Here is a 13,450-nt window from a genome sequence, read left to right as displayed (position 1 = left end):
GTTTTAGGAAAACTTAATCAACCCTGAAAGATACTGGGTGCTCCAAGTTCTTCGTGCACAACCTCGCTTGGGTTCCTCAATTCATCCAGTGTCTACAAGAGATGGCTGTTAGCACCTCCCTCCGTTGTGTTTGATACAAAAGGATTTGCATATTTATATTACACTGACAATCCTGTACCTTTAATTTGATCATCTAAAGAATCTAACTTGTAATTTCTTGAAACTGTTTACCTCTTTCTTTCATCGCAAGAAGAGTTTGGCACCAAAGATCCATTACGAAGTTGACATATAAAATGACGATGCTGTAAACCTACAGGGCGGCCTACACAGCGACCAGAGCACTGAAAATGGAGAGAAAGGATGAGGGGAGATAAAAAAAACAACCAAGTTAACAACAACAGAATTACCCTTCTAGGCAGTCACCAGTTACACAGCCCATCCATAATTCTTTCTCCTTCTTCAGTCCTATCACACCTCACTTTGTATAAGGTCTAGGTATTCTGGATTCTCTGTGTACAATTTCACCAAGACACTGACTTGGCTGCTTATTCCTAAAGCTCAATCCACTGTCTGCTCTCACACGTCACATCCCCACTGCTACAGCATTCTTTTTGTAGCTCTGACAATCATAAACTCGCCTTACTAAAAATCTGTATCAGAAATGTGGCAACAGTAATTCTAATCCATTACTTTGCCCTTTGAATAATAAATATTATTGCCAGTTAATGTTAATAATTATAAAAATTGAATCAATGTGAACGTAAGTTTACTGCATGAAGGAAGAAACTGAAAATATAGGAAACAGTTCTATGCACTAAATATGGCAACAGCTGTTGAAGCACATTCATGTGTCTTTTTTGGGGACTTCACAACTACAGCTGTGCAAACGATGTTCTTTTAAGACTGCAATAAAAGCAATATTCCAGCTTGGAAAATGGAATACATCATAATGGCTTAGCATATAAAATATATTGAAGCTGATACTCTGGTTTTGGGTCAGGTATTCAACAAATAAAACTTGCTCAGGTATCACAAAATGAAAAAGACCAAACCAAAACAAACAAAAAACCCAACAAAAACCCAAACCCACCACCAACAAAACAAACAAAACTAAAATCAAATCCCAAATAAAAAAACAAAAGCCCAAACCAGTATTTCTCATTGACTGCCACAGAGTTTTTCCCCTGTGCAAGAGGACAGATGTTCAGCCGGTGGCATGATGACACTGACACACTTTTATATAATACATGAAGTTTCTAGACAAATGCTGTAACTCACCTGTCCCTGTGTCTGGACTGGCCCCACTGAACAGGAGTGGCCTGTGCAGGGTTTCCTTCCCCCCGGCCGCTCCTGGTGTGTACAGGCCCCTGGGGGCAGTGCCAGCTCACTGCCGTTGGCTTTCACTTGTTGGCATGTCAGGTGTCGATGGCGAAACCCATTGCCACAAGATGCAGAGCACTCAGACCACGGACCAGCCACCCACCTGCAGGTTGCACAGACAAATTCATAGCAATTAGCACAAACTTGTTGGTAGCACACAGCAATTGTTTGCAAATAAAAATCAAAAGTATCTCTCATTGCAAGCTTTGGATGTAAGAACAGTCAGAATCAGCTTCTTCAGTTAAGCAAGACCTTGTAAATGTGGTTAATTGTTGTCTTAGTATATTTGCTAACAGAAGCTACACTGCTTGTTACCAGAAACTTATGCTAGGTAAGCCCTACAGACCCTTCGATGTGACATTTTGGAAGGAAGGAAGGACAGTGTATTTTTCCATAATTTATAAAATAAATGGTGCCAATTTCGTTACTAAGGTGACACGTGTCATAACACATCCAAATTCGTTACATTGAGATCTCACTATATAATGGCTCAAGCAGAACATGTTACTTATTGACTAGAAGTTGCAAAGACTTGGTCTGTCTGGGCAGCTAGGAACAGCAGCACTGGGGAGGCAGCAGGTGGTAATACAATCTCTTTGAGCTGATCTTTTCATAAATCTAAGCTACAAATACAGAATGGGACTTTATGTGTAGCACAACCGTGATAACAGGAAAAATATTCTATTCTCTTCAGCAATTATTTAATTTTCTTACAGTCAAACAGCTTATATCCATTCAGGGAAGATTAATTTTTTACAGTCGGCACCCTTGTCTTTTTCTCCCTCTTAAAACTCAAGTACTTTTGCAAACATTTGGTGCAGCTCATGCACAGCAAAGCACAAGTTAAGTACATACTCAAACCCTTATATTTGCTGAACTGTATTTCTCTGCTGTGACAGAGAGAAGTGATTAAACACATGGGAAACACTTTAAGCAATAAAGGTCCGTGGCACTGACTGTATGTCTAAAGTCTTTATAAATGCTATGGATACTTGCTAAAGAGCTGCCTTGGGATGAGAAGGTTGTGCAGGAATCAGTAAGTGTGGAAATGGGAAGGGAAGTCTGGACATTTTGCACTTCCCTCCCTGGTCAGTAATCACAGGGAGAGAAAGAAGTTAGAGGCACCATGAACCAGACACAGGGCTATTTTCCAGGCATCTGGGATGCTCTTCCTGTACAGAAGGCATGGAATACTTCATAAAAGAGAAACAATTTATATGTTAGCATGCATGTATAACTCAAGGCAGAGTTAATGTTACTATACACACAATTCGCTTCCACTGGTCAATACATAAAGCCAAATAAAAAGCAGAACAAATTTTAAAGCATTTTAAAAGACAATTCAGTTCCCATTCTGTTTAGCCATATGAAACATGCTTTTGTTGTGAATACTCCAGGTCCAGTGATTAAGTCATGCCCTGCAATTCACTGAAAGGCTTGATCTTGCCCAGGGGAGCACCAGGCCCCCTTGTATCCTCATGTCATCTGCTGCAAAAGGCTGTAGCTTAAGATGGAAACCTGCAACTTTATCTGTGTTTCAAACTATCCGTTCTATTTCAGTACCTTTCCACTGGCAAAATGTTTGTTTTCTACAGGCTGGCTGGAGTTTAGTCACAATTTAAGATGATCCGTTTCTTGGCTGCTAATAATGAAATATAAACAAATCTTTCCTGATATGAATCTTTTGCTATGTTTTCTGTATTTAGAACAGAGTTAGAACATACTGGCAAGATGCCCTCCCACAATGTCAGTTAAGGTCTTAATACTTCGCTCCCAACATCTTCCAGTGAGGGACAACTCCAAAGTGTGTGCATCCCTCACAGATTTCTATGTTGCTGACAGTGACGGCCAAGTCCTTAAAGCAACAGAAAGCACTTGTTTTGAGGACTCCTATGGGGTTTCCTGTTAATAACCTTGGGTAACATTTTGTTGAGCTGGAATGCTCAGTGCAGCTCAAGTGGTCTAGGTTTAAGGTTTTGGCCTTTGGAACCAGATGCTTTGGTGTCTGCAGTACAAATGTTTTCAGCCCCATGATCACAAGGTGCCCCAGCTGATCCAGTGAGAAAATTGTCGGGGAAGGACATGCAAGGAGCACTCTGGTGAGGGATATTAGAGACAAATGAGGCATTCCACAATAAACATCCTATTCAGAGCTCTGCTGGCATGAAGGAGAGCAGGTAACACAGAGTATCCTGGTTGCTCTAAACACCAAGAGTTTTGTCTCAGCTCTTGAGGTGTGGAAGCTGCAAGACATGCTCACATCTTCCTTAGACAGCTGAATCAAGTGTTTCCCTACTTGCTTGTGATCATTTTCATACCTCTCATGTTTTAGTGTTCCTGATGAAATAAGCCCCAAATTTCAGACTCAGAGCATAAACACAGAGACAATTTCAGGAGGTTGTGAGTGCATTTTTAATGTACATAGAGCACATGGAAATAGAGTACAAAGGAGGTTACCTGGCAGGGCAGTCCTCTATGTTGCATGACTGGTAAAAAATCACTGGCTTTTGCAGGTCTCTGCATTGTGACTCATTTACTTGCTGTTTCTCTGCGTTCATGCACTGGAGCCCTCTGGAGCGGGTGCCTGAATGCCCACAGGAAGCAGAGCAAGGACTCCACTCGGCATATTCCCAGGTATAATCTAAGAAATGCAATTGGAAGCAGTGTGAGAGAGGCACTGTACATTGTAACTGTGTCATATTTTGATTGATTTGGCAGCACACTCTGTAGGCTGGATAGATACTGCAACCTCTGTAGAAAAGCAAATACTTCAGCATTATGAAAAGGGACCATGAGCCAAAGCAGAATTTCGTCCCACTCAGTTTCCCCTCAAGTTCAGTCCTCACCTATGAGCATCAAGCCCTCTAGAAGGCAAATGGGATCAGCATATGTGCATATGAAGGGCAGAACCTGGCTCACAGTAGGAACTGATGAGCTTCTATTAAAACTTTCATAACGTTTTTATACAATGAGCATTAAAAAAAGGAAACTGTAAATCAGGCTCTCCAGGTTTCCTGCTGTTCTACACTAAGTTTACTCTGAAGAGAACTCATCTTACTCCAGACACCTCACATAATTTCAGGATTTAAAAAAATCTCGTACTAAACTACAGAGAAGTATTTAATGCAAAAGTAATTTGCCACCGAGGCATCTGGCAAGATGAAAAAGGAATTTGTTTTAAAGAGCATTTTATATTAAAAACCGATCACTCCTAACAATTACTACCTTTATATGTAGTCACAATTCCTCACTTACTCCTTCCTCCACAATTTTTTTTTGACACTTGGTAAAAGATGAAGTACCATGCAATGTTGACAGATCTTTATGTGATCACAGAAGGAGTCAGGTTTTTCTATAATAACCAAGAATAATTGATAGCTACCAGCTGTGTCCACAGGCTCACTCTTCTAGCACATAATGAATTCTTTAACTTATTGTTTTTCAATGTTTCCTTATTACTTCTGGGTTTCTTAAAATAATACAAAAGGGTCTTTTTCAAAGTAGAAATAGCTAAATGTACTGACTGCAGCAATGATGGAGAGACTGTATTGTTTGTTTAAGTAGGATGATACTGCTCAGAAGTGCCCTCAATATGCCTGCTGTGCAAAAACCACCAAAGGAGATTATGCAGTTTCACAAATGTATTGGTATTGCCATGATGAAGTATTTACATAAGCGTCAATCAGAGTAAAAGCTCATAATTAGAATATGGAATCACCCCAAAATACTGAGCAACCTGACAGGGAAAGGGGATTGGGCAACCAGAATGCAGGTGAATACCTCACTACCTGGCTAGATCTCTTCAGAAATTCTAACTGTAGGGAGCTCTAGATTAGGACCAAGGACTGAACTTATTTTTTTGATAAATTCTATTAGGATTTAGTAATTAATTCAGCAATTATTATTTTTATTTAATTTTTATTTTAAAAATGAATGTTTTGATCATAGATATAATTCAGAAAAATTACTTTGCAAATGCAACTGACTCTGTAAGCCCAGACACACCAGAACCATCATCACCCATGAAACAATCACTGGGAGCACCCTCATACAGAGTGTGGGGGATCTGATGCTACTGCTTGAGCCCTTTGCACATACACCGCAAGCCCAATCATATTGATAGGTTAAGAGATAAAACACATACAAAACCTTCTGTTTCAGCAGATACTTGTTTGTCAATCTGGTTTGTATTCCCTGGGCATTGACGAGTCAGATTTTTTTTTTTTCAAATGTCAGAGGGAGTTTGGCGCTTTGCAGCCAGACTCTTAGGAGGATCAAAGTTCCTAACTACTAATGTGGTTTTGTGGAAGTGCATTACACTGGAGAACATTACAAGACATTCATGAAAACCCAACGTGGAAATCAGTGCGTGTGCAGTGTGCCCTTGTGCATCAATATGCTTATAGGTGATGCAATAAGATCACTACCATATTGATTGCAACGATGCTGCATTATGACAATTATATTAAAATTATTTTTATTATAATGAAGGTCTTTCCAAAGATGACCTCAAAGTCAGATTTTTTCAGTTTAGTGAGCTATCACAGCAGCAGCTTCTATCATTTGTTGAAAGAGACGTTGATAAAATCTACCTGATTTAAAACTGTTCAAGCAGAAAGACACATTCTCTCAGCTTCTCAGATATACAAGTAAAAAATCAGAAGCCTCACATGACATTTGGACATTAATTCCCATATCCCAGCTCTGAGTATGGACATTGTCTATTGACTTAAATGGGACTATTCACATATGTGAAGTTAAACATATATTTGTGAATTACTTTCAATGCTTAAAAGCAGGTTAATTTTCAGGAAAGTCTTTTAAGAGTGAAAGAGTATATTTTAAAATTCAAGAATTTTCATATAATTTTCCACAAACCTTCCTTCTTGACATTTACCCAAACTGACATCAGTTTTGCACTGGCTGAAGTCCAGCATTGGAACTGTCCAGCAAATTGTCCGGAGCTGGTGTTCACCTCCAGGATCCGACCCCCAGCCAGGGTTCGGTATTCCAAGGCCTGAACATCCTCAATGGGATTGTCTCCAAAGAGCCAGTGGACTGTGTTTCTGTAGCTGGGCAGCACTGGGCAACCTACAAAGCAGCAGTGTTTTAGCTGGATTTTCTAGACACATTGAAATGTTTGTCAACAACTACATTTGACTGTGTGGTTCTACATAAAAGACATTACCATTCTAAATAAAAACAAGTGTAGGCACAAATTCACTGAAGTCTGAGCTACAACCCAAAATCCTGACTGACCCTTGAGGGATATCAGCTCAATGCTACATTTGCCCTACTTGTTTATATTTTCCCTTTCAGTAAGTTCTTATAAACTTAACTTCCATATGAACAAAGTGGATGAGGGGGAATGACCATTTAAATGGAATGAAGATTTCATCCCAGATTCTACAATATGCAAATAGGTCTATAATTAAAGAGTTTCTTTAATTAACAGAGTTAAATCTCTTTGGGAAAGGAATCATAAACACATTGAATGAAATTGCTGCATTTTCACTCCTTGGGCACAAGCAGGGATGCAAATAGAGGCCTTCACTTAGACAGGGAAAAAAACCCCAAATATTTCTACAGCCCAGCTGAATCCCCTCCCATTTTTTTCAAGGGAAGCTCAAAGGGCAATTATGCAGCTATAGTGTCACAGTGAGTCACCTCAAGGTTCCTAAAAGGTCACCATTCTGAAACATTTATTGTTTGTCTTACTCTAAGGCCTCCTCTATGGTAACAGAAAGCTGAGGTAGAGTAAGGAAATCCAGGTGGTCACCAAACCTAAACGCTTGGGAATTACACTCACTTTTTTCATGGGGGCCCCTCAAACTTAATGAAATAAATAAATCACATAAATGACAAAGCAGAAAAGACAACACACCTATTCTTAGTGGATCTCCAGGTACCACACTGACATTTGTACCAATTCCAGATGCCATCAGAATACGTTTTCTTCTGCTTCCCTTTGATAACTGAGTGCTACTCTCTGTAAATCTTTGCTCTGTAACACAATGCATAAGATCTCTTCTTAACAATAATTAAATTGTGATGCTAAAAAAAATCTTATCAAAACATCCATCATGTTAGTTACAAAGCAGAAGGATAGCAGCACTTTGGAATTCTTGTGGACCAATCTCATTTGTGACTGCTTAATAAATAAACTTAAAATATGTAAACAGGAAACACAGAAATTATTTTTAATATGAAAGTTTCTAAATTAATCAAATTTATTGAATTTATTAGAAAAATAGGCCTGTAATACTTAGTGTAAAAACAAGATTTACAGGTTGTATTTCCTGGTTTTCATGACAGTGTTGTTTATTGTTTCATTACAAGCCATTAAAATACAAAAATTTAAAGAAAAGTCATTGTTTCAGTGAAATCAGGTCAATTTCTCTGTTCCATTAGATGGAATTAAGACCAAGAGCTACAACGGAAAAAAGAAGAAAATCTTTTAAAATCTCTTTATGCATACAGATTGCACGGCATATGCAGAATCAAATGCCTGTCACTATAGCAACTCCTCCTTTTTATCATATGGCAGTGGAACAACTGCCAGAAATGTGGGCAATCTGTAAATAACATACAGTTCCTACCACTTAGTCACCAATTCTCTTTTAACGAATGTCCATAATACCCATGATTCTTCCTCCAGATGGGTTTAAATCTTTTGCTGCATTCTAACTTCTGTGGGTTATTTTACGCTGGTTCAACATTTTACCTCTGTGTGCAATGTCAGTACTAAGCCTCCTGCTTGTCTGTAAACACCAGGACAGAAGGCTCCAGAAAACCATGGGGTGCCAGTCCCAACAGCAAAAGATGGGTGCCTTGTCAGGCTTTAGGACCTTTTATTGCACAGACTCTGTGCTGCTGCTGGGCTGCCCCTGCTCAGGCAGTAGATGCTGCAGCCAAGCCCAAACACTGACGTGACACTGTCTCAGACAATATTGAGCCAGTGCAATCTGCAAATCCTGACAGCAGAAGTCCTCCCATTTCACTGCAGTCTTGCACAGGCAAAAGCTTGCAAATTTTGGCCCTCTCCTAACCATTCCAGATTTAGTCAAGGTAATGTCATGTGACCAGGAATAGAAACGAAGTTCTGACTCTAGTGAGCAATCTTCCAGTTATGCCATCATAACAATATTCCTCTTTGAAACATCCAAAGTTTTGATGTACTCAAGGAAAACTGAAACCAGGAAGGCAGGTTCAGTCAACACTTAACCTCACACAGAGACTTGTATTACATCTTTGGAACATCTTCCTCAGCCAACAGACCCAACATCTATAACCTGCCCCTATGTGTGCCCGAGATAAAGCTTTATAGCAGGATTGGGCATGGGGAGCTGTGCTGCTCTTTGTACAGCAAAGTGGTGAGAAGACTCATCTCTACAGCCAAATGATTCATTAACTGGAGTGACTTGCAAGGCAAGATTGTATTATCCAGTATTACATTATTAATCTACTTACAATAGGGTCATTTTCATGGAGATTTTCTTTATATTTTCTATTCTGAGAGTTAACTGTTCATATTCACATTTTTTTTCCCATGTTCCAACATTTTACTGTTCTCTATAATTAAAAATACCAAATACAACAAACAAAACAAAAACTAAATCCCAAAACCAGTCTTTGCTTTCGTTTTCCTGCAAATTTTTCTTATTACTCAAGCCTGCCATGTTTCCCTAGATAAAGGCACTGGGCGCAATGTAATGTGACAGTGGTTTTAGTTTCAAATGTGTCAGCCAGTTTAAGGGCTGATATTTGTTGCCTGGAAGCAAGATGATGGAACAACCTTGAAGTCACCAGGCAAAACATCTGTACATAGATCCACATTACAGGAAACACAAAACGGAGAACAGATCCCAGAGAGTCAGATGCAATCAAAAATTCCAAATTCCTAATAAAGTGTTAAGTATCCCCCAACTATATTATTGTTCAATTTTGATTATAAAGTGTCTCACTGTTGTTATCAGTAAGGAATTCTCATTTAGCACTTACCAGTTATGTGGAGAACAGATGCAGCTTCAGCTTTTCCAAGAGCATTAGTTGCTCTGCAGGTGTATGTCCCTGCATCTTCATAGGAAACATTCCTCAGAAACAAAGAGCCATTTGAAACCAAGAAGGAATTGATTTGTAGAACATCTTTCTTCTTCAACCATGTTATGTTTGGCTGGGGAACACCTTTAAAATGCAAGTAATTGTCAGAGATAAGCACAGCGTTTATATTTACCATAGATATATAACTGCTGCTGTAACAACCAAGAATCCCAAATTCTTTGTCATTTCACAGAGAGGGAAAACAAAAGAAACAACACTGCAGCAAAACAAGCACCTTTTCACACTCACAAGAAAACTTCTCAGCTGTGAACCTGATTAATAATTCAGCATCTCACTAAATTAAAGGTTAAGTACTGTAAGCCAAGCTCATGGCAGCTTTAAAAACTGCTACCAGTCCCACTAGCACAATGTGCTTGCTGCTGAAAGAGATGTGAGACCATTAAACCCAGTCAGGACCAATTGACATAAAGATCTGTACAGATCCTTTACATTCAAATTGTCTCCCAGAATACATGAAGGAGGGAATGAATATTTAATTTCTGATCAAAAGTACTGAAAAAATAAAGGGGGAAAATGTTTCTCTCTTGAAGAAAAAAAGGATATATTTATCGATTGAATTAGAAAATACATGTGGCCAATTGATGCCAAAAAATTTCTGAAAACTTGTCCAAGTTGCAAATGTTACAACTTCTAACACAGTGTGAAGGGAAAGGAGCAGAAAGATGGGCTCAGTTGTTGAGCAATCTCAGGTACCATGGTGTAGAAAACCAGAGGTCTATCATCATTCCTGCTGTAACTCTCGAACTGTGAGAACCTCAGCATTTGCAGATAACTTGCCATTTTAAATTTTAATCAATAAATTACTTCGGACATTTATTTATAATGAGATGATTTTTCCACTGGCACAGTACCAGTGGGAGGACTTCTACTGTTTTATATTCCTCAAACATTTGCCTTTAAAAAGATATTTTGCTAGTTGGCAAATCGGCGCCTCATTGCTTGTGCTCTGGTTGAGCTGCTGCAGCAGAAATGCTCTTTCCAAGTTTGGAATCCTTGGGATGCCACTGGGTAGGTTGATGTATGTGGCACAGGGGCACAAAAAGGTGCAGGGAAGAGACAAGTCAGAGCAGGTAAACTGTCTTTCACCTGAACCCTTTCTTGCTAAATACTCTGGTGAGAGCTCACTGACCAAACCCAGTTCCGCCCCAGCAGCTGACCCAAAGGCAGGACATACTCAATGCTAATTCAGCCTCCTCTCCTCACAGATCATTGGGCAGTATTACTTTACAGATGATGTCTTCATGATGTGCAGTGGCCTTTAGGAACAACTTTAGCATTTCAATCACTGGCTTAGCACTTCCAACACACACCTCAAGTTTTTCCTTTCCTATAATAGGAACCAGACATATTTTTTGGAACTTGCTATTTCACTAAAAGAAAAGGCTCCCCCTGCCATTTTGTCTTGAAAGGCAGCAGAGAGAAAAACTCTTCTGCATAATCACAGATTTTATTCTTGACAATTTAGAAGCTGTTTGGTGCTTTTGAACTCATACATTTGTATTTTACGTAATGGAGATGCATAAAACCAAGTACAGATCTACAGAGTGCACAAGGGCCCAAAACCCAGGCTGTTTTTCAAGTTTCCAGAAGAAGCTTTATGCCACTTTGAAAAATCCTTTAGGAATTAGGAAGAGGTCTTTTTTAAGGGTCTTTTTTCCATTTCCCCCAGCTTTCTGGCTAAAGTGTATCATTCTCAGACATATTTTTCCTTTACAGTGTATTTTCCACGGCCATTCAGGAGTATTTAGTTACTATGCAGATGGGCTGGGAGGTGGTGTGAGGATGCTGAGCTGTTTAAATCTAAGGCAGTGAGTTTGCAGCCACATGACCCTCACTGGCACCTAAAGCCAGCAGACCAATCAGAGCCAAAAAGAAGCCAGAAGTAGCACAGTTGAGATGGGACTAAATTATAAAAGTTGAAAGTCAAATTCCACAAAACACAAAGACATTTGGAATGGTTCAAATTTAAACTTTTAACCTGAGCCTCTATCAAACATCAGCCCACTATCACCCCGGGATACAGTCCTCCCTCTGCAATCATGACATTAGAAATGCAGCTCATTCCTGGGATTCAACTAAAGTAACATATTTTTCTTCCAAACTTGGTTCCTATCCTAGAGTTTATCCTGGAAAAATTGCCCTGTCTCTATTCTTCTACCCATATCCCATTCAGAGACATGTGGAGCCTTTTAAAACCTGGACTGGAGTTCAGTTTACAGAAATCTGCAGAATAGCTTTGTCACTCATTTTAACTTTAAAATAGAGTATCTGTCACACACCTTAAACACAAGTTACAGCAAATGATTCCTCTTTCTTTCTCCAAAGAGCTGTATATATATTTCTCTTTAGGGGAAACAAGTGAGTAATACCACACACACAAGTAAATCAGACCATTACTCAAGTGAATAATGTGAGCACAGAAACATAAATCCGAGGTCTGAGGAGCAGAAGTGCAGACAGAGCCCCACATGACAGCCCAACAGCCAGTCCATCTGTCAGGCACAATGAACCCACCCAGGTGATCCTGGGGGTGCTGGCACTTACAGGTAAAGAGCATGTGTGGGGGAAACCCATGGAAAATTATCAGTTAAATTCATCACAGGACATACAATACGATGCATTATACACAGTTATCACACACTGTCATTTTGAAGTGGAGTTGATGTTACCTGGATGCCTTCAGGGTACATCCATAAAGGTGAGTTGTTTGAGCTGAAAATTGTAGTGGGGATAATCACAACACTTCTACAATGTATTTTACCCAAAACTATCATGAACCTTTTTATCTAAGAGTTAATAATTGTTATGTGAACTGTGTGCTGAGCCCCTCTGAGTTGACCTTATGATGATTTTGAGGGCCCTTCAAGATTCTGCATTTCATTGTTCCATTTCTTTCCCGCATCCTTTTTATTATGTGGTGACCAATTCACTATCTGAAAGTGAGACTGGGAGATACTGGATTATCTGCGTAAGAACAACTGGTATTTGCAATCAAGTTCTTTCTGTGACCTTTTCACAGTTTTTTGGTCAGGTTGTCTTTAAGAGTATTAAGGCAAATCCTCAGCTTTAGCCCTGAGCTAAGAAAAAAAAAAAGAAGATTCCTTTCAGATAAGAGCTCAGGGACCTATTACAGGCTGGAGCAGAGTGTGAAAGGATGAGAGGGGGACAGGATTCTGCATGCTCTGCACTCAGGACACAGCTGTATGTTAGAAATAAGGGGCCTCGAACCTTTCAGGGAACCCAAACTGGAGGGCACAAATGCGATATGAAGCTTTCAGAGTTGTGCATCCAGAGAGATACAGTAGAGAAAACAGACAGAAAAAATGACTGATGGTATGGTGCTATCACATCTCCTGATAGACACCCTAGAAATGGATTAAAGACAAAGATGGAGGAACAGAGGCATCCCTATAGTCCAACTCCTTTGCATTCCTCAGCAAAGCAGCACATGCATGTCAGGGTCTTCTGGACAGCTTCAGTTTATCTGTGTTCATATGGCCAGTGAAAAATGCTTATGTGCCACCATAACTCTCAAGAGAGACAGAGTTCTTGTTTATACTCTCATTTCTGGAATTCCTATCGGGAGAAATTCTTACTGTTGGAGGACACTTAAAAAAACTATTTTTAGGTTTGCATTTACCTTTTTGCTTAACAGTGCTTTGCACAAAACTGCATCTTGTAACCCAGCCCAGAGCACAACCCCAGCCCAGTCACCACTAGCACATTTCAGGTGAGGAAGTTTCCAGCAGGCAAATTTTCAGAGCTGCTCCTTTAGAAGTTAGACTCCATATTTACTGCTCCCGAGATAAGATTTTCCCTTCCCTGCTGGAATGCAGCACTGCACACTGAGCTAAGTCTCATCTATCAGCTCTTGTGAAAAAGTAGGCAAAATACACAATTCTCACATTCCTCTTGTAACAAGACTCTTACAGTAGCACTGTGAAAAACA

General features: G+C 39.6%; 1 protein-coding gene across 3 annotated transcripts in view; it reads right to left on the bottom strand.

The window, feature by feature from the left end:
* Window positions 1-13,450, bottom strand: part of ADAMTSL3 (ADAMTS like 3) — a 172,671-nt gene that overhangs the window by 3,020 nt on the left and 156,201 nt on the right. For all 3 annotated transcript variants that reach the window (XM_071568538.1, XM_071568539.1, XM_071568537.1), the window contains exons 24-29: window positions 9,382-9,564; window positions 7,265-7,384; window positions 6,259-6,471; window positions 3,838-4,021; window positions 1,279-1,483; window positions 232-341 (exon numbers count right to left, since the gene is read on the bottom strand). In XM_071568538.1, coding sequence (XP_071424639.1) covers window positions 232-341; window positions 1,279-1,483; window positions 3,838-4,021; window positions 6,259-6,471; window positions 7,265-7,384; window positions 9,382-9,564 — 1,015 coding nt within the window. The remainder of the gene's footprint in view (window positions 1-231; window positions 342-1,278; window positions 1,484-3,837; window positions 4,022-6,258; window positions 6,472-7,264; window positions 7,385-9,381; window positions 9,565-13,450) is intronic.

The sequence above is a fragment of the Pithys albifrons genome, chromosome 13 (genome assembly GCF_047495875.1).
Source record: "Pithys albifrons albifrons isolate INPA30051 chromosome 13, PitAlb_v1, whole genome shotgun sequence".
Taxonomy (NCBI): Eukaryota; Metazoa; Chordata; class Aves; order Passeriformes; family Thamnophilidae; genus Pithys; species Pithys albifrons.
This window is presented reverse-complemented; position numbering and strand designations above follow the sequence as displayed.